Source organism: Amyelois transitella, chromosome 10 (genome assembly GCF_032362555.1).
Source record: "Amyelois transitella isolate CPQ chromosome 10, ilAmyTran1.1, whole genome shotgun sequence".
NCBI classification, from domain to species: Eukaryota; Metazoa; Arthropoda; class Insecta; order Lepidoptera; family Pyralidae; genus Amyelois; species Amyelois transitella.
This window is the reverse complement of record NC_083513.1, coordinates 5095697-5122094: the sequence shown is the minus strand read 5'-3', so window position 1 is coordinate 5122094 and position 26398 is coordinate 5095697. Positions and strand designations below refer to the sequence as shown.

Here is a 26398-nt window from a genome sequence, read left to right as displayed (position 1 = left end):
AATGTTTTATGTAACTAATCAAAGTATTTAATTAAAAGCATTAATTAAAATTCGTAATTTTGTTTTTATGACACACATAGGTACATATTTCAATCATATTTTCTCCGTAATTATCATATACCGTCAATTTGACGGTCGCGGTCTTTGAAGGTATGCAATTTCCCCGACCCTTCTAGTGTTAAATCTTGTTCTAATTTGGATATTCTAATAATTCCATTTTCGAATTATAATTCGACACTAAAAAAAGGTTTCTAAAAACTTTGTTTTAAGCAGTAAGGTGTAGACAGAGACAATAGTCTTAAAAACTGAAATGCCATGTTCGATTGAATGGCTTAATAATGAAATTAGGATTCAAATAGTTGTTCTAGATGTTTCTAATTTCTTTATTTTAGAAGTAGGGTTCAGACAAGAAGTGTTCGTGTTCTCAATATAATATTACCTAAGTAATTTTTTTCCGTAGCTCTCTTTTTATATTGTATTTGTTAGATAGGTAGGTAAGTACTTATATTGATAAATATTTTGTATTATTAATAATTAAAATAATTTTTGTTATGATTTTGTCAAAATAAATTAAGAGTTATTTAGTTCTTTCACTTTGTAGTATATTTTAATTGTTATTTAGTTAGAGGTACACAAATATAAGTTACTTTAATTTACTGTCAATCATCGCAAACTTTTACAAAATATCCGTGTGAAGCCGGGACGGGTTGCTAGTTTAAAATAAAACGATTGTGGCGACATCTCTATGCCACAAGTCACAACAACCAATCACGCGACGCTATCAGTCAAAAATAGCGAAAAGTCTAAATCGCGCAAGCAAAGATTTTACGGATTGGAGCATATATGCAAGATTTAGGCTTTGCGCCAATCAAAAACTGTGTAATCAATTTTTAGTTTATTAAACCCAATCTTACCCTACGAATATTATAAATGCGAAAGTTGTAAGGATGTGTGGATGTATGTTTGTTACTCTTCAACGCAAAATCTACCTGGAATAACATAATAAGTCCTTTTTATCCCGGGATTCCCACGGGAGTGAAGCCCCCTATATGTTATGACAGTACTAATAACAACCAATAATAGGTATATACCATTTTGATGTCTACCAATAATCTTTAGTCAAAATTATGTTTTTTTTTATGTTTTTAGCTAGTTTTCAGTAACGGACTGTGTCATTCTGAATCTATAGCTCAGTATCAGCTATAAGGCAAGAAAGAAGACCGTCAAAAAGTTAATTATTTGGAGGTCAGGCTCAGCTTTGGGTCTCGGATTAAGTACCTAGACGGTATAGCAAAGGCGATGTGAACATTGCGCGTTCAGCTGTCTGCGGCTGCGCACGACCGTTGTATTTAGTTGCGTAACTCTTTCGCGACCGGTAACTTTATCATTATCAACAAGAAAGCCATAACACATAAGCCACGTTTCACAATAAGTCAATCCTTTTCTGAGACCTTCAGCTGACTCCAATGCCGCCTGAAGTCATTGTGACACAGTTCAATTGAATATGTGTTTTTGAACTGTTCTGTGATTTGAATGTAGCGGTACTTGGCCATCAAGATGAAGGGAAGAGTTCTGAGTGTATTGTCAGCAGTGTTGATATCTTATTTTACAATCACAGGTAATTATTGTTTTTATTAGTAACTATTTCATAATATGCATGTATTTTTTAAAAGTATATATTCCTTGAGACTTATCAAGGAATTATTTTCATGATAGCATTCCTCATGTAGAAGCTTTTAAGGATTCTTCTTTTAGGCTTTTGGTGAACATTGTAAAGTTCAATTCTATCATAAAGCCATTCAGCCAAACTTGTGATTATTGATTCTATATACCCCTAAAAGGATAAAGCCTTCTGACTTTTGCCCGAACGCATCGTCCGTGGGAAAAGTGCAGTAAACCTATGACTACTACATACATACTACATACATACATAAAATCACGCCTCTTCCCCGGAGACCCCTTCGGGCAGAGACTACCTCTTTCCACTTGCCACGATCTCTGCATACTTCCTACACTGCAAGAAAGAGGAAATTAGGTAACAGCTGCCAGCTGACCTGTGAACCCACATTATTTGTAAAAAACAGAACAAGCTTGGACTATTTAGAACCTAAACGTGACGAAGTTTTCTTTAACCGTAAAAGCGTCGGTTAGCGTTCAAAATACTTATTTTGTAACTCAAGAAAAAGTCATTGACATTATCATTGATTACTATTTGGATACATTAACCACTCGTTCACCGTACTCAAGTAACTAACTTGTATATCATTATGACTGTAGAAATAGAACAGGTTACGTCGTTAATCGAAAAGTACTTAACACTTCTTGTAACCGTTTCATTACTTACCGGAATTTGATACAAATAAGTACGTAGATATCTTAAAGATAAGGATTTATTCAAAAAAGCTTGAAGAGTTTTGTTAGAATGATACGTAAACAACTTGCCAAAGCAACGTTGGAAGTTTTCAATGTCTCTTATTTTGTGGGCATGTTGTTTCTGTGTAACAACACAAAAGTTTTCTTGCTAGTTAAGTTATAGTAAGTACGTTTGAGTAAAAGATTTCAACGCGCCTTGTTAAAATAATGATTCATTATGATGGTGTAAAAAATCTTTGCGCAATTGTAGCGAACCAGTGCGCAAAAGTAAAAGTATAATATATTTGTATATGAATATGATATGGAAATGCAAATTACCTTTACTGGTAAAAATATAAGGATATCAGAAAAGTACATTTTTCAATAACTATGTCTCTTAGAATGTTCTTTGTTAATTTTAGGATGTTCCGAAGAAGGTGCTCGAATAAAGAGGGTTCGCGCGGACAGTTCATCAGTCGCTAGGGAGCCCGCGCAAGCCCTGGATGCTCCAGAGCCCGAGGAAGACGCCGCCCCCGCTCCCCACGCCTTCCTCAGTCCCTCAGTCAAGGAATACCTTGAACTTGGCATGGCCATACCGGGTGAGTAAGGCCGTTTTTAAATTACGTTTAAAACGGACGTCCGTAGGGCTTACTAACCTGTTTGGCGACGCGAAGGTATTCGTGCAATGAAACTGTATGGTTGAATGTTTGTCATTCCAAATATATCTTGCAGGTGTCACCTATTTTTGTAATCAACAACACATGAACCACAGTACCTGCTAATAGGCTATTTGACTGTATTAAAAATATACATTTCTTTTATGTCATCAGTCTTAATATTATTTTTTTGGAGCGATTTGTAATAACGCGAGATAAAAATATTGCATTATTTAAACAAAATCCGTCTCAGAAAATTAGGTTTTTATATGCAGCTGTCACGTGACTAAAAACGAACGTGATTGGCTATTTCTATTATGACGTCAATTATCCATAAACAGACTGTGGATCGTACCGTTCCTTAGTGTTCGCTATTATTTTTCAAGATTTTATAAGTGTTTGATCGCTCAGGATTACTCAGATAACATAGGTATTTAATAATGGAAACCAATTCCGCGAAAGCTGACAGTCGAAACCTACCAAAAGTGAACGCAATAATGGTTGGCGTCTTCTTCAAAGACAATCCAGATTTCTATGCTGCCGAACTGAGGAATGTGAAAACATCAATATAAGTATATCTTGGTAACCACTGATCTTAGATCATGATCTGAAACCACTTCTTGCGAATATTCAAATCCATCGGCATAGAAAAAAACAGTTTCGTAGGAGATTTTATTGTTGTATTAGTGCATTGAGGCACTGCACAACATTTATAGGAACTCATTTTAATAATTTTCACACATATGACGTGGCACAAGTTAAATAAAACAAGAGAAAATCAAAACTTTTCGAAACACCAACAAGCTTTGTATGATATTTACACGAAATTTACATCACAGCATGCCATGGCCGCCATATTGCTAAAAGTCGCGTTTTGGCGGCATATTTGAATATTTCATTTTCTTTTTCGATTTTTTAATAAAATAGCTGTAATAAAGGCAGAAAAGTATTTTTGTAGGGCTTCTTATAAACAAATAAATACCCTAAGATATTTTTTAGAACTTTGTCAAATAGCCTATTCCTGACTCATGAGTTACAAATGTGTAGTCTGTTTATTTAAATTCTGAGGTATAGAGTAACTTTGAACACTAAAAAATAGAAGAGTGAGTATAAAATCCCGTTAATTCCTGTATCCGAGTGATTTTGGGAAATCTTCTCTTACATTATGTGCCCTAGACCAGGCTTGTTGTCAAATTTCAAATCTCTAGACATTGCAGCGGTTTGGGCTATGCGTTGATATGTCTGTCAACCAGTCAGTATTCTCTTTTATATAAAAGTACATATATACACTAGCTGACCCGCGCAACTTCGTTTGCGTGTATCCCGCTACTTCGACAAATACAGTCAACGCACCAACACATATTGGATACTAATTTTCAATTCACAATAACTTCTCTTTCCCTTAACCGCGTTTAAAATATTAAAATGTTTTTTGGTTTCTGTGACTCTTCTTTGATCGTTTTTTTTTTTTTTTTTTTTTTTTTTTTTTTTTTTTTTTTTTTTTTGACTATGAGAACATAGTTTGCCTGAGGGGCATTCACTATTACAGCGGGACATTTTTAGGCGAGGGCTTGACGCTCCTCCTAACAGCCTTTTCGGCAAAAGCGCGCAAGGGGCTCCCAGTTGGGACGAACCTCGGCCTTGGACTTTGCCTTTGAGCAATGCGAGCAATGCAAACTCGCGAGCGGATGCAACGCTCAACCTTATGGGTTCTAATCTTGACTAGCCTGCCTTAGGGGCCTAACGTGTCGGCGTGAAGCGCCCTGGTACATTGCGGTACCTGGTAAAAGAGCTACTGTTCCTACTTCTTCGCGCCCTGTTCCGGTGGGCGCGATGGGGACGGTATCGATAACCTTGCCTCCTGGCGGGCGCAGGGTTATCGGGGGGGCGGTTGGCAACCGTGATGGGGTCGTCCGGATCGTGGAGGACATTCCTCGGGCGTCGGCGGCGCAACGGGGCGTCTGGTCTTGGTGTGTAGTCTGCGGCCTGGACCACCAGAGGGTTGGGGTGGGTGGCAGCTTTTTCAAAATAGCGCTCCGACACGCCTTTGAGAAAGTCTGCTATTGTGGGGAGCTCCAAGTCCCTGTGCAGGTCGCGTGTTCGAAGACCCAGGGGCGAACCCGTGGCTCTCCGCGCGAACCTGTTTTGGATACGTTGGAGTTTTTCGATGTGGGAGGGGGCTGCGTGTGCGAATACAACGCTAGCGTAGGTCAGGACGGGGCGGATGCACAACTTGTAAAGAGTCAACTTATTTCTAAGCGACATCTTTGCGTTGCCTATCATGGGCGTGAGTCTGCCGAGGAAGAAGGCAGCTCGGTTTCTGACTTTCTGGATGTGAGGTCCGAAAGTCATCCCACTGTCGAGGGTGACACCCAGATACTTGGCTTGTCTGGCCCACTGGATGGACTTTCCAAACAAAGATATCGGCGTCAGGGGGGATCGGGTGCTGTAGGCTGAAGGCCTGGTGGCACCGCGGGGGTCTTGGGAGAAGAATACTGCCGTACTCTTTTCGGGGTTCACTTCGATCCTCCATTTCCTAAACCACTCCCCAAGTGCGTTAGCAGCTAGCTGGAGTCGTTTGGAAATGGTTTCACGTCGTGTGTCGGAGGTGAAGAGGGCCGTGTCATCGGCGAATAGAGCGAGTTCCACTTGGGGAATTTTGGGGACGTCGTTGGTGTACAGGGCGTACAGGATGGGGGATAGCACTGAGCCTTGAGGGACTCCGGCTTTTATGGGATGGGGGCTCGAGAGGCAGCCTTCCACTCTATAGCGAAAAGTGCGATTCGACAAAAAGTCTCTGATGATGCGCACGAGACTGTCTGGCAGTTGTAGGTTGGCCAGCTTGGCGATCAAGCCGGCGTGCCAGACTTTGTCGAACGCCTTCGCTACGTCGAAGAAGAGCGCCCCCGTCTGCCGGCCGCGAGGGCGGTTTCTGAGGATGTGCTCTGTGATGCGGTGCAGTTGGTTGGCGCAGGAGTGTTTAGCGCGAAAGCCCATCTGCTCGTTTGGGAGGAGGTCGAGGGAGTCGGTGTAGTCCCTGAGTCGGATCGCTAAGATCCTCTCATATATCTTGCCTATGCAGCTGAGAAGGCTGATTGGCCGATATGAAACTGGGTTTTTGAGGTCCTTTCCGGGCTTGGGGATTCCTATTACTGTCGCTTGTTTCCAGGCGTTAGGGAAGGTGCAGTTAGCTAGGCAAGCATTGAAGATGCATACCAGCAGCAGTAATAAGGTTTCGGGGAGGCGTTTGAGCACGCTGTTTGAGACTCCGTCGGCCCCAGGGGCCTTCCGGATCTTGAGGGACTTAATGATGGATTGGACCTCTTCTAAGGTGGTGGGGGCGAGCGGGATGGTAGGCGGGATCGACGCCTCGGAGATTACGCTCGCGACGTGCGACTCCACCTCTTGCTCGTGTATCGGGTCTACTGGCTCGAGACTAGGAGAGCATTGGCTCTCCAGGCTGTCTGCTAGGCATTCAGCTTTTTCGTCGTCATCGAAAGCGATGGAGCCGTCGGGGCGGGTGAGAGGGGGTGTCGACGCGATTTGATCGCATCGTAGAGATCGGGCGACGCGCCAGTAGGCGACGTGGGAGGGTCTGATCTCGGAGAGGAAGTTACCCCACCGTTCGTCCCTGAGCTCTCGCATGCGCTCCCCAACTTGACGTTGGAGACGGCGCATGGTCGAGCGGGCCTCTTCGGTGGGGTAGAGATCGTAGCGTCTTTGGGCGGCGTTCTTGGCTGTCAACAAGGCGCGCGCGTCCTCCGGCAGTTCGAATCTATGGGTTGGATCCATGGATGGGACCTGCCTGGAGCAGTCGTTAACGGCTGATCGCAAGCGACTTGTGACCGCCGAGATCGCAAGGTCTGCCTCGGAGGGCGAAGATATGCGGTCGGGGATCGCATCCAAGTCAGGCGACGGTTGGTCGAGGACTCTTGCGAGTTTCTTCCAGTCCGTTACCGTCCTTGTGTGCGCTGAACGGCCATTGTCGGCCTCACCTAACTGGAGGAGGACAGGTCTGTGGTCAGAGTGAAGCTCTGAGTGCACCTCTATAGAGCACACCTGAAGGGTGATGTTCTTTAGGATTGCAAAGTCAAGGACACTGGGGTTTTGGTCGACTACACCGGGGTACCGGGTCGGGGCTAGTGGGGCTATTACGTCAAAGTCCAGAGACTCCTCGAGTTGAGTTAGTATTTCTCCGTTTGTGGAGTTGGTGAGGGAGTTCCATCTGGTATGCTTGCTGTTGAAATCACCAGCTAGTATGGTGGCATTACCTATGGATAACAAGGTTTCGAGATCACTCCGCAGCAATGAGCGGTTTGGGCTGAGGTAGACTGAGGCAATAACGATCGGGGAATGCCCAGACATCGCTATCCTCATGAGCGAGCACTCCATGTTTGTGAGAGAGGGTGGGTCCAGGCGCACACAGTGCAGGGAGCGCTTATAATAAATTAGAGTCCCGCCTCTGGCGGTATCTAATCTATCGTCTCTAATGATGTTGTAGTTAGAGATGCGCGGGTTTCGGATGGAAGGTTTTAAGAATGTTTCCTGCACAAGGAGAATGTCGACCTGGTGTTGGGTGAGGTACCGGGAGATCTCGGTCCTCTGGTCTAACATTTTGCCGTTGGCGTTGAAGAAAGCCAGCGTCAGCGAGCGGGGTTTGTGCCTCAGATTCGTACTACCCATTACGGTTGCTGAGGGAGGAGGTGACTGGGGATTTGGACCCTAGAGATCCTATCGATCTCGTTCCGGTAGTGACGGATCACCCGAAGTCGGGCTTTCCAATCGTTACCGGCTTGGATGAGGGCGTGGCCGATCTCTTCGACCATGTCCAGGTCGATTGAGTCGAGCACGTCCATACAGATGTCGACCGCTTCCTCGGAGGTTGCGTTGCGGGGGCTCGGGGGCTTTGGGGCCGCCTTTCTACTAGGGGCAGGGATAGGGCCAGGAGCCGGAACGGGCTGGCGGGATGGAGGGGAGCCGCCGCTTAATGCGGCGGCATAGTTTTGCCTTGCCTGAGGGGCTTGGCTTAGGTTGGCAGAAACAGAGGGTTTCTGCCTTAGGGCTGGGAAGTCGGCTTGATTGCCGACTGCAGGGGGGGAGGCTTGGGGCCTGCGGGAGTTGCTAGCTCCGGGTGGGGCCGGCTTTGTTCTGGGGGCTTTCGGGCAACCGCGCCAGTTGGCAGGGTGTCCGTTGGCCCCGCAGAGAACGCAAGCCGGTTCTCCCGGAGCGTCGCGGGTGCGCTTGCACTCCGTAGTGGAGTGATCGCCTAGGCACTTAACGCACCTCGGCCGCGCGTGGCAGTTCCGCGCCGAGTGGCCGTAATTTTGGCAGTTGTGACACTGCCCAATTACTCCTCTGCGGCGGGGGGGTTCTACTAGGCAGCCAGAGAGGCCGGCCACCTGTTTGACTTGGAAAATTTTCTTCCCTTCCGGGGAGAGGTCCAGGACGACGAGTACCATGTCGTATGGTACCCGTGGGTTCTTCCCCTTAAACATCCGGTGGACTTCCCGGACGGGGAGGGACTGGGCCGTCAGTGACTCCCGGATGAAGTCCGTGGAGATTTCGGCGGGGATGCGCTTGATGACTGCGCGGAGGACTCTCTCGTCCTCGAGGGTGAATGAGTGCCAGGAGATCTGGCGCTCGTTGAGTGTTCTAGTGATCGCCTTGTAGTCGGCGAGAAATTGAGTGGTTACTCTTATACCGAGGGCGCATCTCTGCGCCTTGGTATAATTGATCTGGCTAGAAGCCAGAGACTTAGACAACGACTCCCAGATTTTTGAGTCGTGAATGATTATGGGTGGAGGCGCCTTTGGCTTCGGCGCGTTGGAGGAGGGAGAGGGGCCTGAGGGGCCTTGGGAGGGGGCAGGGGTCTTGCGCTTTGGGGCGCTTGACACTTTCTGCGACTTTGCCGGGTTAGTCGCGGATCTATTCTTCTTCCTTTGTCGTTTCCCCGCAACGACTCTTTGATCGCCCCCCCTACGCTATTTATAGGGACGCTGCCCCCGCCGCCGCGGCCGGCCCGTACCGTGCCGCAATACTAATATCGTGATATCTCCTAAACTATATGTCTAAATAACACACTGTAAACTGCAAAAATAATCTAAATTAAATGCTCGTGATGATGAACTTACTTATTTTGATAAGGATATATGTATTATTGGTTATATCACCAGTTAAACATCACCCAACGAATTAAATGTTTTTTTAATACAGAAAAGTAGTTTTTGTGACTTAAATAAAAAAGCTGGATATATGTCATCGCGGACTTTTTTGTAGAACTAATAAAGACCAATGTTTTTGCTATACATTGTTCTTACTTGTATCCAACGGTATAAGCGGCGCACGCACAAATGCAATCTTCAATTAGATTTTTTTTCTGACTTCTTGGACATAAATCGCTATAACTCAGCTAATATAGTTTCAATGTATTTCAATTATATATAAAAACCTGTCGGAGAAAATACTCTTTCTATTAGTGAAAACCGCATCAAAATCCGTTGCGTAGTTTTAAAGTTTTATGCATACGAAGGGACTACAGACAAAATGGGCGACTTTGTTTTATACTATGTAGTGATGATACATACATAAACTCACGCCTCTTTCCCGGAGGGGTAGGCAGAGACTACCTCTTTCCACTTGCCACGATCCCTGCATACTTTCTTTGCTTCATCCACATTCATATATATATGTTATGAACTATATACTCTTTTATATATTAAGAACATAATATGGGTAAAACCTGACATACCCAATTCAGGTCATGGCATGGTAAAAAAATCTCATCCTGGGCTTATCTACAAAGAGGTCAGAATGTTACCAGTACTAACGCTAAAAGGAAGAAGTATTTGCCGTGTGGTTCCCGGCACCAATAGAAAAAAGAATAGGACCACTCCATCTTTTTCCCCGTGGATGTCGTAAAAGGCGAGTATCTTATAAACTTAGGATTCTTCTTTTAGGTGACAGGCTAGCAACCTGACACTATTTGAATCTCAATTCTATCATTAAGCCAAACAGCTGATCTTGGCCTATCAGTCTTTTTAAGACTGTTCGCTCTGTTTACCCCGCAAGGGATATAGATGTGATTATATGTACATATATATGTATGTTGGTTTATGTTTTTTAACCTTGAAATTCTTTTAGTTAAATTGATATTTTCATAAAACATAGACGATATTACAAAGATCGCAAAACCACAAAGCATTTTGCGGACGTTATTAAAGCAGGCAGATGGGCTGCGGCCTCGGCTCATTATAAAGCAATTTTTCTTTGTTTACCATCTTACAAGATGAGTTTTTTTTAAATTAAAATACTAGTCAGTTATATTGTGCACTCAGCATTTATTTTATAATCACTGTCGTTTATATGCTGTATTTATTTTCATAACATTGTTAATTTCCTATAAATTTTTGTTCTTCTACTGGTAGAAAGAAGTTGCGATAGGACCGCTTGCACCTTTTTCCTACGTTGTTTATGTTTATTATATTTTCGGCATTGTTACTTAAGAGTAGATTAAATATATGTAGGCACAAACTACTTTAAAATATTGTAATTACAAACTCATATATAATAACAGTTTCGACATACAAATACAATGTGTTCAATTATTCGTATCAACTGAATAAGAATATATTGATATGATACTGACTTGCCCTTTGAATTGTAGATTAGGAAAACGTTTTTACTTTTTTCATTTGAATGTACCTATACCTAGTAAGCGCGGATGATTTTATAAATAAATAACTGGCATTAAAATTAGGTATTGATGGTTGAGTTACTAATTTTGTTTTAAACATACATACATACATACATAGTCACGTCTATATCCCTTGCGGGGTAGACAGAGCCAACAGTCTTGAAAAGACTGAATGGCCACATTCAGCTATTTGGCTTAATGATAGAATTGAGATTCAAATAGTGACAGGTTGCTAGCCCATCGCCTAAAAGAAGAAATCCAAGTTTTTAAGCCTATCCCTTTTTGTGACGATGAATGAATGTGCCGTTTGGTGTGTGGTTCCCGGCACCAATACAAAAAAGAATAGGACCACTCCATCTCTTTCCCATGGATGTCGTAAAAGGCGACTAAGGGATAGGCTTTGTTTTAAAATACACCAAAATATGTATAATAATGATACCTATGCACCGTCCTCCCATGGGTATTTTCTAACTTTAAGCGCTCAGTATTGGACTTAAGAAAGAATATCTAATGGAACCCACGTTTAATTAAATAATTTTCCATCTCTAAAATATTTCATGTTTTAAAATCTTCCGACCAACGCTAGGAGAATGGTGTATAGCCGGATTATCTGTATTAACGCGATCATAAAATGATCAATCACTAGCACCCAAGCACTTTTAATTCATAACCTACAATTGTAATCACGAATTCGACTGTACCCTCTATAGTCGTGGTCGTGAGTCTCGTGAGAGATAATTTTAATCAATGTATCGAGTAACCGATAATTCAGAGTCGGAGGCTGGTTACCCAGGTTCACTAGTCATGACTCACTCGCGATGTTTGTATTTTTACGCACGTTCATCGTGCAAGGGAACGTCATCCTTCAAGGATGTTGTATGGTCTATAACAACTGCAATCTTGTTAAAATCCTAATGAGATGGCTTTCGAATAACGGGGAATAAAGAGTAAAAAATTATAGTCGATTTTAAGTCACATATAGAGAATCTAGATTTTAAATCTCTATAGGTATACCCAGCGGTTAGGGTTGTATGTTGATATGTCAGTCAGTCAATCAGTTTCCTCTTAATATATTTTTAGATTTTTATATTTTTTATATTTATAGAATATAGGGCTATAGACTGTGGCACACCACTCATATGGCATAAAATCATGTTGTGTAATTTAATCGCACAGCATGCACCATATACCGTAAGAGAACTAGTTGATGTGGCTACATTATATCTTTGATACGTATTTTTATACTTGCATGTGGCGCAATTTAATCTGATACTCGATTAGTTATTTAGAATAATATTGTTTTATTTTGATTTATGATTGTTGCCAACACACAAAAATCACACGCTGCGAAGTTGTTTAAAGAAGAAGGTTTCACGCAACTGGAACTCATTTAAACGATATTATAAAGTTAAGTTATCCGTTTTGTTCTTATTTGTATACTATGTGTATTATATACTTCCACATAAAAGTATCTCAAAAAACGAAAACATATCTAAAAGAGTCATCCTTAAATTAAAATAACCAGTAAAATTTTAATTGAGACTCCATATTGGTACCGTCAAGGCGATTAATGGTACCGAAAGTGATTTCTCAAGGCTTTGTCTTAAACATAAGTTAGATCTTAATTGTGCTAACAATCGAGCATTGTGAGCGAGGCCGTGTTACTATCGCGGTACACTTTGGGCACCACACCCAGTAACCGGGCTCCTGAGGTCGTAACGAATTATTAACATAAATACACATTACATGCTTACAAAACGATGAAAGATTAATAGCATATGTCATTCGTGGAAATTTGAAAACAAGTCGAAAATGCAGTTCGGAATGCCCTGTGATGAGAGATAAGATAAATAACATTTTGAACTGAGAGAATTATAGAGATTGACTGGACTCTTATGTCGGAGATAAGTTAAGAAAACACATTTTTCCTTTCAAACTATATGTAGGTACTGAGTTTAATATGTATCTTAAGCTTCGTACATTGGGCCAAACCTAATTTGGTTAAGATTCCCTTTGCTTTTGTTGTAATTTGAAGTGCGAATATGAAGGTTCCTATTACGATAGTGTTACATGTACACTAGCGTAAAAGCTAATCTGCTTGTTTTTATTTTGAATGTTCATTTGCATTCTATCATATATCTATAGAGCCACCACCCCAAAGTAAATTCGAGACTTATATATTTACAATATTATGACGTAGGTACTTTAACTTACTAAAATCAGGTATTTAACATAGCTATTTTCTTTTATAGTATTCTTATCTTAGCTTAGTTAGGTGTAAAATACTGCAATTTGTTGTTTGTATGTGAGGAATTCGCGTTATTTCTTATGCCGAATACTGTGTCCATTCGTGCAAATCGCCGTGACATTATGCACTCGAGCTGAGGTCGACATGAAGGCAGTCATGTGTAGGACTTGAATAAAAATATCAATAGGGGTTACATTCGTATTTAGTGCTAGATTGTGTCTATTATATATATAACTAGCGACCCGCCCCGGCTTCGCACGGGTGCAAAATTATAAATGTTATTATACATAAAAACCTTCCTCTTGAATCACTCTACCTGTTACAAAAAACCGCATCAAAATCCGTTGCGTAATTTTAAAGATTTAAGCATACAGACAAACAGACTAAAATAGCGACTTTGTTTTATACTATGTAGTGATTAATAAAATATAATTGATCAATTGATTTATTGTTAAATTGACAAACTTTCTTACGCCGACAGTCATAGAGTACTTATAGGATTAAGGCCTCATCCTCAGGCGCGAAAGCATAATCATATATGTATATATCTTAATCCTATAAGTACTCGTTGACTGTCAGCGTAAGAAAGTTTGTCAATTTAACAATAAATCAATTGATTAATTGTATTTTATTGTATCTTTTTATGTAATTTTATGAAATATAAATATTCATGTGTATTCATGATAAAATTATATTAAAATAAATTATAAATTAATTCAAAATTATATATCAAGTATATTTTTCAAACAGAAAAATAAAAAGAACAGCATCAAAGGTCAAACATCGATGTGATATCCGTCAGATATATTATACATAAACGCTAGAAGTACTTAAATGTTTCATTGGCGATCACTCTTATTAATTCTTACTGCGATAATTGATTTTACAATATTGTTATTACTTTAAGAAGGTCATGAAATTAAGTGTTAAAAATCCAGTAAATCAATTTTTTAAGCATTTAAATAATTATAGTTGATCATTGTATGATGGTTTATTATTTTTGGGGGTCAGCAGATATAGAGCAGAATTGATTCAGTTGAATGTTAGCATTCTGGAACTTTTTATGTTTAAATTTTAAAACAAGTGATTAAAAATTTCTAGAATTTGCAAAGGCCACGTTTTGCCAAGTGTACCTACTTCGTATCTTCCTTTTATTTGGAGCTGGTTTAACAGGTTACCACTAGACCATCAAACCAGCTGGTCAAGTAAACATATACATGTTTCTTTTCATTATGTAATGTGCTGCGTATGTATGTACGGTCGCGTTCATAATTGCAGTCATAGTTCGCAAAACTTTATAGCTTGCAGTCACCGCTGTCACTCACACATTCACACAAATAACACAATAAACAACAAGCGGTTAAGCGTTGGGTAACGGGCCATCAAGAAGAGGGTAGTATAAAAAGTCGACCGCTCAGCGACCGTCGTCCGCTAATAATCAACACAGCGTCACGCCACACAGCGGAGATCCATGGTGGAACAGTACGAAAATAATGGCTTCATACCGACCAGAACATTTGCGGAACAGTTCGACACATCAGTGGTTACTGTTCGTCGAGTTTGCATCGTGAGGGACTATTCCACAGACAGCCAGCAAGAAAGCCGTATTTATCCGAAATAAATAAGCAAAAACATTTAGAATTTGCTCGGCAGTATTTGGATTTTGACTGGAACACGGCGATATTTACGGACAAAAAGTTCATTTACGTCATCGCAACACGGTAGGCTTCATTTATGGCGAAGAAATGCAACTCGGTATGAAGAAAAAATATTGTGCCAAATATGGAGTCTGGACGCATATCTGTAAATATGTGGGGCTGGATGAGTGCTGCTGGACCTGGAGAACAGATGTGGATAGCAGGACGCGCTACAGCTGCTCATTATGTGCAAGTGCTGGAAGAAACCATGTTACCAACTGTGCGGTGTATTTATCCGATTGATGATATGCAATATCATTTGTGCAAGACAACTACCCTGTGTATCGAGTCCATATAGGTAGTGCGTGAAAGGTTCTGCCAGTTTATATTAAAACTACTACTTAGATAGTATTTTAAGGACAGCTTCAATATCTTTTCTTTATGAAAACGAATAATTAAGCTGTAACCTTAATAACAGGAGATAGGTAAATTAGTGTAATATGCTGTATGTATACCTTTATATAATCATCAATACATCAATATGTAAACAAAACTATAGGTAAACTGTTTCAATAAAATTTACTAATTTTAATTATTGAATGTTTTATTTTGCTCCCTCTTGTTTAATATTTCTTGCTGATTTCCGTGTTTGAAGACACGGGTATCGTAATTCTTAGATATCAGTTAGTTAGTTAGTCAGTTAGTTACTTAGTTCAAATGGCACCTTGAAACATTAAAAATTGTCAGTAACAATATATTTTTTTTTTAATAGACAGAAATTCCTTGAATAACTTCGGAATCCGCTAGTAACTAGAACAAGCGAGTGTGAGCAAGCGAGATTATCTAATATATCTTTGATCTCACTTGCACAAACGAAGTAATAAAATTGCTACCCAATAACTTTCAAAGGAACCACTACCTATGTTAGGGTCGTGTGCAGACAAACTTTCAACTTTATTGAAATGATATAAGTCTGGCAGTCGCAGGCTTCCCTCTATAGGCAAATCTTATGCAAATAATGAGAGACGACGATATCTCGATCGACAATTATCGGGCCCAGTTCGGACATCGTTGATTACCCTCTCTTTCTGTTTTGTTATGTTATATGTCATAGAATAATAAACTGTTTTACTTGGTAATCATTGGTATTAAAGACCGTATTCATTTGAAGGAATATTTATTCTTTTTAAATATGCATGTGTGTGTGTATCTAGTGGAACCACAGTGCACGCTATTTTAACCCGTAAGAATTTTAAAACTATGACTGCAGATATGAACGCGATCGTACATAAAGACTCGGTGTTAGGGAGAATTATTACGTATATTCCTTTCTTGGTTTCTGGTCATTTTACTTGGGGTGGGCCAATTATGTATTCAAAACCATCTCAAATTATAAATCAAATAAAACTAGGTAACTAACTTTATAACCGTTTTAATAGGCCTAAAGCGTTCGCTAAGTTGAAGTTTCAATTTACATCTTGTAAACAATTAGTATTGGTCCACGAGGAAAACTTGTACTTTTCGTTTATTGCATTTTGGAGAAATATGAAGAACACGTATCTTAAATAACAATTAGGGGTGTGGTTGTTAATTAATACCTAACTCATTTTTGAACTAAATTCAATCACTTTACGTTTAAATGTTTAAAAAACTGATTGATTTGTAGTGTGAATAAACTTCTTTTTTTCTTCATTACGAGTATGTAGTAATAAAACTTAAGTAGATTCTACTGATTCAATTCAAAGGAATATCATACATTACAACATAATGCATTCGTTGCATATAAAACGACGCGATCGCATATTGTTATGATTTCACATTATTGCCTTTAGCATTAATTTACATTTGCTTGTGAATTCCCCCGACGATAATTTGACATTGCGAAATGTGCATACAATCATTATTATTGAACAAGGCTACTAGCCGCTAAATGAGGATTTAGCACGACAATAACAAAACTCCTTCCTTCCTTAGCTCAGTTATTTTAAGTTGAACTGAAATTAAATTTTGTTGCTGAAATTAAATACATTTTTTTTATTCTTTTCCATTTATTTTTTTCATAATAAGTATACATATATTTCATAATAGGTAACAAAAGTATTAGGTAATCTCAACTACACTCGAAACTAAAAGTCATCTCTTTCAGCCTTACGATCATAACGTACAATGCAGAAAGAAAAGAGTAAACTCCTCTTACATATATCAATAAATCAAAACAATCTGACAAGTCTTTAGTTATTTTATCCGTGGTTTACTCACTTCACAATAATTAATTATTAATATGACGGGCTATTAAGTTGTCGTTTCAATATACTTACAACGTTAAAGGCTGGGCCGAATTGCATGTTTCGTTTTGCTTATAGCGTTTTTTTACCCAATTAGGCTCAGAAATGGAATCCTATGGTGTTTCGAAAATATTTGTAGTCCCTATTTAGCGTAGCGGCCGGCTCGCAGACCCACTGCGCTTGCGCCACAGCACAGGCTTTGCCGTTGCGCCACTTGTGGGCTATACATGTCATACGTACTATTATTAATAAATATGGCGTTATGTTCATTCAATTCGTCGACCAACCATTGTGCACTTTCGTGTTTGGACGACAGGGCTTTTGAATGATTTCCAAGTTTTATTCACTGCTCGGCTCGATTCTTTTCATGCTTGTCTGACAGCGTTGTATTTGTATCCTGATCATTACTATTTTCATGATCAATTTTTGTTAAGCGTGAGATAATGTAAGTTATACCTATTGGATATTCGTGATTGCCCTCGAAATTTATTGGGGGATAAGTATTGATATTTATTATATTTTCTTGAATTGATGTTATAAAGATCTACTAATCCTATGATGCAAATTTTCCACCGGTTTTATATAATCGTGGATCTGAGGTCACTGCTAAATAAAATCGTGAAATATGCATAAGATGAAATACCAGAAAATCCGGTTTGGCGAAGATATACATTAATGTACACATAAAGATATAGTTAATTATTGATCTAAATAAAGAAGTTCCCTTCTCAGAAAAACAAATATAACGTGTATATATTAAGTACTACCTGTGCCCGCGACTTCGTCCGTGTGGAATAGTCATTTTGGGCATCATTGAAGCCTTCAAGGATGAATAATTTTCCCCGATTTTTTTCACATTCTCCATTATTTCTTCGCTCCTAATAATTGCAGCGTGATGATATATATCCTAAAGCCTTCCTCGATAAATGGTATTTTAACTAAAAAAAGAATTTTTTAATTCGATCCAGTTGTTCCTGAGATTAGCGCGTTCAAACTAACAAATAAACAAAATCTTCAGCTTTATAATATAAGTACACATAATGATGATTATGTTATTCGATAGTGACCATGTTAGTTTAAGCATTTAATCATTTTGAGAGCTGCTTGAATTTCCTAATACGACCTTCTAATGTCGTATCTTCGCAAGATACAAGATCAATTCTACTATCTTGTGCTTTTAAATAGCTTAACTTAGATTAAGGAAGAAGATAATCGACTCTTACTAAACAGTATTAATAAATTGTGTGATGGATGATATCAAAACTTTTATGAATAGGCGGATGAATTAAGTCGAATAATATAACCAACAATATCGTTACTAGTTAACTGTAGGAATATCTTTAGAAGACTAATACGTAGTAAAGGTGAAAATTGCTTATCTAAAAATTGTTGCTTACTTACGTTTAGGGTTGCCATGCCGCCATATGTAATAGGCGGACAGAACTACCTTTTTTGTCCAATTTTGGGATAAAAAGGCCGGTCGACGGAATGACCTTCTTTTTTGGTCGCCTGTTACCTACATTAAATTCTTCTTATATAACTGTTAAAAGCATTATTTATTGGCATTATAAGAGTGTCTCTCGTGAGTTTTCGATTCGGAATATAAAAAGCCGGACAGGCCGGACACTTTAGATATTTACCGCACAGGCAATCAAAAAACATGACTGCCCAGCTATACACGGACGCCTGGCAACCCTAGGTACTTACATTAGAGTTGTGCGCCGTATGAAGACATTGTGATGCTAATGAACAGAGGGCAATAGTTAATAATCACAGTTTGCATCGTTTCATAAGTAACCGATGCCCTTGGAGCCCGCAACTGGCGTGAAGAATATACATATGGTACCTAGGTATTCGTACGTCTAAGAAGAATAATTTAATTGCCGCAGTTTTATCGTTTATTACGAGTATTATAGTTTTTCGAAGTACTATAACCGCGTAATAAACACAATCCTGTTTTAAACAAGACTCACTCAGTTATATCATTTTTATTTTAAATGTAGCGTCCTTGAATAGGGAAATAGACTTAAATATATTATAATATATTCTTTAGGTTTCTCATTGCCGGTCTAAAAGATGAATAAGGTAGTATAAATATCGGTTGTGTTCAAATTATTATGTCAATATATACTGACCTTATCGACATTCCTTATGACCTTAAATTTTTATAGGTAGTTTTTCAATTCACACTTCTATCAAAAGTCATCTCTGATATTCGACTAGAGCATAGTAAATATTTCCTGAACGATTGCTGTTTACATTTCTTTATATGATCATAATGGTCAAGGCCTTTGTTATGTAAGCTTATTATTTAAACAAAGTTGAATGTTCTGGCACTGATAATCCTACATAGTAAAAATCCGTAAGAGCGTCGGTGATCGAAGCGGTAAGGTGCCCGGTAAAAACGGCTCAGGTTCGAATCCCACTTCGGCCATGTACCTACATAACTTCAAACATGTACCAATGACTATTTGCGAAATTATGTACGTTAGTTTGAATACTAACGGAATCCCTTACGTAAGGGAAAACATCGTGAGGAAACCTACACATTCAGGTAACTGAATATGTAACCATGATAGATAGGGTTAGGTTTACCTGCAAAGGTTACGGAGGTCAGATCGGAGTTGCTTCGTGTAAAAAACCTGACTCACTCAATCCAGGGTCTATGGTCAAACGCATTCCCCAGGTACCATCCTCTCCATAGTGACTAAAGCCAAAAAGAAGAAGTAAAAATCCGTAAGTCAATCACTATTTTATAATTTATGGACTCCTGGATAGTGATCATTAGATAGATAGAGGACATATCCGAGATTAACTCCAAGATGAAGAATTATTTGAAGATTAATTGAATTATGTACGTACATATCGCATTTGTTTTATTGCTATGGAATCTCTTATATGATGAAAGAAATGATGGTCTGCTGAGATAGAACTATGCATTGCTCGCATTTGCTTCTTACTTAATCAAAAAGTAAATGGGTAAACTGCTACTTAGGTATTCATTTAAAATATACAATGTATTTAGTTTAATTGAGAGTTTATGTAAGTTTTGCTAAGTTACGTAAGGTTTGATCGAAGCACTTCCCTTAACCCATCGAGTAACGTATAAACGCATATTGCGACAGTTATACAAGAATATTAGGGCAATTACTCATGCCCTGTAGATAAGCTATAAAATGAATGAATATCTAAGTGCAAGTGGAAAGATGTAGTCTCTGCCTACCCCTCCGGGAAAAAGGCGTGATTTTATATAAAAAATGATTTTCGGTTGACATCATCCCATTAGTTGTTTTGTTCAAGGCCAATAAAAAAGTTTTCGATGTTATATTAAATAGTACTTCTGAGATTTTGTAAAGCTAGCAGGTAAAACTATCAGACGAGAAACACTGAGCAAGATATATTTAATTTAATCCAGCCCAACAAAATTAGTCGCCAAAAGTATTCCTCTTTACTAGTATTCAAATATTATCATTAAAGATTGCCTGAAATTCGGAAAGTTAATATTAAATTCGCTTACAAATATCATCGCAATCAGAATGATAATTTATCCAGCGATGAGGCATTTTGTGGTAAAATGCCTCAACTAGTACTCAGAAGAAAAGCAACTGTTACGGTTGTAATGAATTATGGATGCCACGAAAAATTTAATCGGGATTACGTAATTCTATACCTAATACCAGCGCGGCCATTATTCTGCCAGTTCACAATCGCGGGGTACATTGCAGTATCTAGGAATTAATAAGGGCCAAAGGTGACTGCATTGCTCGCAGCATTGGTCCAGCCACGAACGATAGGCGTGGTTCTCGATTCTACTTCAAAGACCTGAATTACCTGACTTTTAGGAAAGCCGATTTTCCGAGATACAAGCATCATAATTTAAACGTCGGTAGGTTATAATTAAAATGCGCCTGTATATTTATAACTAGCTTCTAATGCTCTTATGTAGCTTTAGGTAAGTACTGCCTATATATAATAACTTGTGGAGAAAATATATTTGTTTTTTTCTTATGGTCCTCCATCTGCACAAATCAAAGATTAGGCACGAAGGCTTAGCAGTTTCAATGAACCTTGAAGAGAGAAATAATTAAAAATTTAAATCAACGTGTTCCAGTTTATTTGCTGTAAATAATATTGAAGCCCATGACCATTTATTTTTAAAAACAGCTCTTTTTCATTTTATCTTAATATTTAGTATGCAAATGTATGTTCATAATACGTTATCTGGTGTGGATAAAGTAATTTGTGTGATAAGTACAAGTATTTTGGTGCGGTTTTGTAGGTCGATGGCTATTAATAATAGTTAATTCAAAGTAACCACAAGTGGAATATAACATTTTCTTGATGAACTACCTACATGGTCAGCTTTAATTTAATTTGTCAATTTTATGTTAATATAAATTAATTTTAATTTAGTATAATTGTACTCAAAATCAAGATGGGATATGATGAGTATGACATGGCTGAGATAAATACGCATATTGTTGGTTGCATCAATAAAACTGTATCTATTTAATGTTTGATCGAGAGAAACCATAGTAAGGGTCGTCTTATGACCCAGTGAAAGTAGTTATGGCAAGCGAACTTTCGTTATCTCGCGGTAACTGCCGGCATAAACGATCGCATAATAAGCTCCTTTATAGAATACGAAAATATATTAGTTACTTAACATCGATATTATGTTAAGTGACAAGATAAAAATTAATTAATGTATTTATGTGATGGGCGTTTTCAAGTACAAGTTTGCAAACATTTATCATATTGTAGTTGGCAACTATCAGTTATGTTCAAACATTAAATGTGTCTTATCTTATAATCAGTAGATGGTTTCTTAAGGATTTCACTTCGCGATCGTTTTGATAACCATAATTTGGAATCACTTTGACTCCAAGGTTTAATTAGAATGTCGAAGTGATGGTATAAATTAGCTGAGAGTTAAATTTGTTGTGGACTGATAAGAATAGACTACTGTAGATCTATTGGAACTTCTTAAATAGAAATAAATATATCAATTACATTCATGATTTTTTTATGATACTAAGGTTTATTAATCATTTTGTTGACAATTTGTTATTTAATGGCTATTGTAAATCAATTTTAGTTACCAAACACTGCTATTCATCGCCTTCATTAATTGTCGTGAGAATTAAGTACAAAGATACAATTGATACAATACGTCGTTACGGTGTAACGTAACTACTATCACTAATCAACAATCAGTTAATTTGTCAAATAATAATTATCACTACTAGTTACTAAGATTATTAGAAAAAAAAAGGGAAAATGTGTTCCTTTATGACAAGCCAACTTATGCTATTTGTGTATCTCGGCCAGTTAAATTTCTCTAAAATTTTATAAGACAACCAAATTATATATTTTACACACATTTTATAAAGACTTACCACAGTATTAATAATAAATATTTTTTTTTAGTAATCATTAAGGATGGATCTTTTGATAGAGTCATGTATGTATGCGATGCGCGAGAGATTGTAGTACAAAAGACATCAACGCGTTTGAATTTAATGAATATTAGAACAGTTTTTTAGGTTGTAAACCAGATGATTATGTTTTTAAAATTAAAAATAATTATGGGAACTAAGGTATTCTGGGGTGGGCACATCTCCTCTAGCCTCATTCCTAATGTTAATTAATAAATGTTTAGCAAAAAAAAAATTTGTTTATCTTTGCTTACTTTCCACCGTTGGTGTTTCAGGTAAGCCTGGCACTGACTACCCCGTGCTGGGCGCGGTCCCGTACACGAACTTCTACTGCGACGAGCAACCCTACCCGGGATTCTTTGCTGATATGGAGACGCGCTGTCAAGGTAACTATTTAAACACTACTCTTTTTCATATATTCAAAACCATATGTAATTCGAAAACATTTTCTGTTACATCAATCAGTACTATATGTATGTAACATATACATTACGGACCGATTTTCAATTATGTAGATGTCTAATGCAACAGAATTAGAAACATCACCTCCTATTTCGGGGAGATTCATAAAAAATGTAAAATAATTTGGAGTGTTAAAACATGAATGCAACATTTGTAGATTCAAATTAATTTTTCAACATTTGAGAATTTAAATATTGTTCAAGTGGGCGGAGAACACGCAAACATTAGGAGTCGTTACAAAATGTGTTTGCTTTGGCAATACATCAATACAGACAAATGTCTTAAAACATGATGAACAATTTCAAACTAAAACATTATGATAAACACATTTTAATGTTTGTGTGATATTTAGTCAACAAAATAGACCTGTTTTTTCAAAACTTTATAAAGATGTCTGCTGGATGCAAGTTTCTTGAATTTTGACAGCTTATAAAACATATTTTTGCAATAAATAAACTTGTCAATATTCTGCTGTAGTGTAATATGAATGAAAATTTCAGAATTAGAATTTATTTCAATCTTTTCAACAGAAGCAGAGAGTACAAAGTAATTCATAAACAATCTTTGTAATCTTGATACGATGAATATATATATGATGCTTAGTGATCTAGATATGACAATAACACATTACTTATTTGCAACTTATTGCAATAACATTTAAATAATCTGATACATGACTCTGATATACCAAACTGCCTGATATTTATTGCCTGTCTAGATGTTACACTTACAAGTGATTTAACCTAATTTATGCATGTTTTGCGTGGGCCATAATGACACATTGCTGTGCCGAAAAGAAGCTATTCTTACGTTACTTCGTGGGTGTTATAAATGATGGTTCTATTGTCTAAGTCTACCCGCCATGTGGTAAGACCTTGGCAGTGTCAAGATGATTAAGCATTGTGACCTTACGAAGCTGAGGTCAGCTAATTGTAACAAAAAGTCACCCGGAAGATGCTTCAGTAAAATGTTATGTAAAACGTGAGCTCCGGTTATAGATTGTAGATGTTGTTTGATTTTCTCATTCTATTAAATGTCGTTTGGAATATTTTGTATTAAAATTGAAATGTTTTCTTTTTCAACTTCTTTGTTAGACACACACAATAAAATCAATAGAATAAATAACAATAAACAGAGCTCATAGTCGAAAGACAGTGCAAATTGTTCTGTCCTAAGACTGTTTAAAATAAAATTTATAAGCGATTCCTTTAATGATTTACTTTCAGAGTGAAGAGTTGCTAACTTTCTTTAAGCATGTACCTTTTGACTTTTTTTACCGTGCTAGAATCAGTTTCCCTGCTGTGCAAGACAAATGCGGAACTTAAAGACAAAATACATGTGTATCTGTATCACAATGTTTCTATTATAGCTAGTCATCATTCATGGTATTAAAATATCCTTGTTTTAATTTTCCAGCGTGGCATTACTGCGACATCGACGGGCGGCAAGCTTCATTCCTCTGCCCAAATGGGACGGTGTTCTCCCAAGGCGTCGCATCTTGTGACTGGTGGTTCAACGTGCGATGCGCCTTATCCCCGGCGTTGTACCCGCTCAACGCAAGGCTGTACCGTCGGCGAAGGAAGCAGACCAAGCCAAAACCCCACCGACTCATCGACAAACAACTCGTAGACGAAATATTCCTTTAATCCCTGAATGCAAGAGAGAAATTAAAAAATAGATAAACACTTCTTGTAAATGTTGTACATACTCAGTGCCTTGAGTTTTAATAGTTTGATTAGCTAGTACGTCTAAAATACACATGTAGAAATAACCTCTAACGCCAGGAATGGCCTAAGGAAATCCGTTCCTGGCGTTAATTTGCAAATTAATTAATTGCAATAATAGTATTTCAAACTATGGAAAACATAAATGAAGTACCTAACCTGGGATAAATATGATATACTTTCAGGCATAAACGATAATAAAATTATAAGAAGATTTGGGCTATGTATGGAAATGTGTGTTTGATAGAAATTTACTAAGTGTCCTACAGCTTGTATATATAGTGCTTGTTTTAATATTTAAGATTTTTTTATTATAATCATGATCATTTGAATTGGAGATTAAATTAAGTTTAAAAATGCAAAGTATCATGTGGCCATAAATTAGTTTTCAAACCAAATGAATAAACTCAGTTAAAAGCAGTGGTGTATTTTGATTGATTATCTTTACAGAATAATAAAACAGTTATTTATAACTATATAAAATGTTTTAGATTTATAACAGCAAGTGGTTAGAATTTATTTATTACCTTTTATACCTATGGCATCGAATAATAATTCAGAGCTCTAAAAAACTCAAAGATATTACTCATTGTTCAGTATTAAAAATATTTTTTTATTAATATTTCCCTTAATGATGTAAACCGAAATAATAAAATCACAGGAAAATTGAAATTCATCTATATGGTTGAATAAGAATTTCAGTTTTAAGGTCGATAAATAAGACATTGATAAAGAAAACAAAATTAAAAAATATAAAACTATATTTAGCGCTTAACTAGTAAAATTATTATCATTTGGAATACTGGGTGATATGGAGATATAAAAAAATTCTTTGCGATCTACAGAACTCTGAATTATTGAGAGATGCCTTGTATTTTTGGAAAGTCTTTTCATATAAAGAGAAAAGCTTTGTCTTGTTGTTTCGTAAGAATAAACTCAAAAACTATTAGACCACGGAAAATAAAGACATAACAAATTGGTACAGAGATAGAATGGAACTTTAAGATTAACAGGCAATTTTGAGAGGGGAGTTCTTAAAATTTTCGCGGGAATAAAATCAACGGGATTTTTCACATACATAAGAAAGGTAGAGGTCTATTGAGGATATTCTTTAAATTTAGAAGTATCATTTACGTTTCTAAAAAACAGGTTAAATTTTACTTTTGCCTCTTTAGCGACTATTTCTTTTCTGTTTCATTATCTTGTTGAGGAAACAAGTTTATGCCTATAAAATGGGATGCAATCACAGCTACAAATACTTCATCAAATTAACCAGCTTTGTTTAGTAGTTAGTTAACATTATACATATTTTTGAATGAGAAATGTTGATTTGGTTCCATGCTGGTCTCGTAGCAAAGAAAAAACACAGCGTGTGCTACTTCTCTTCCCGTGCAAAAAAGGGAAAGGCTAATAAATTTGGGATTCTCTTTTAGGCATTGGGCTGGCAACCTAGGATCTCGATTCCATCGATAAGCCATGTAGCTGAACATTGCATTTCAGTATTTTCAAGAATGTTTGCTCACACAACATATAATTACGTCCTTACATGGTAGAAACCATATAAGGACGTAGTTGTTTATTTATTTGCCAAAAATAATTGTTTTTTTCAATACCTAAGGTGTTAAAATTTTTATTGTAAGTTTCTGTACACACAGAAGACTGAAAACAAATTCAGTCTGTTAGTATACGCCAATATAATATTAGGTACAACTCAAGTTCCATATTGTTGTTAAATATCCTTAAAAAATTAAATAATATCAACATTTAATATCAATACAAATTATATAAGTTAGCCTTTTTATTACTTCGATCATCGTATACTCAGGTGTGTTAAGTCAAAATAGGTGGATGTACTGCAGAATTCAACTTCGGAGAAATCAACGGATTTTTTCTACTATCTTAA

At 37.6% G+C, this 26398-nt stretch overlaps 1 protein-coding gene across 1 annotated transcript; it reads left to right on the top strand.

The window, feature by feature from the left end:
- The first annotated feature begins 1276 nt into the window (after positions 1–1276).
- On the top strand, positions 1277–24938 carry LOC106137654 (uncharacterized). Its single transcript, XM_013338516.2, has 4 exons — positions 1277–1618; positions 2775–2951; positions 22585–22695; positions 24188–24938. The coding sequence occupies exons 1-4, from the start codon at positions 1558–1560 to the stop codon at positions 24415–24417; spliced, it is 579 nt and encodes a 192-aa protein (XP_013193970.1). The 5' UTR covers positions 1277–1557; the 3' UTR covers positions 24418–24938.
- Positions 24939–26398: the final 1460 nt, after the last annotated feature.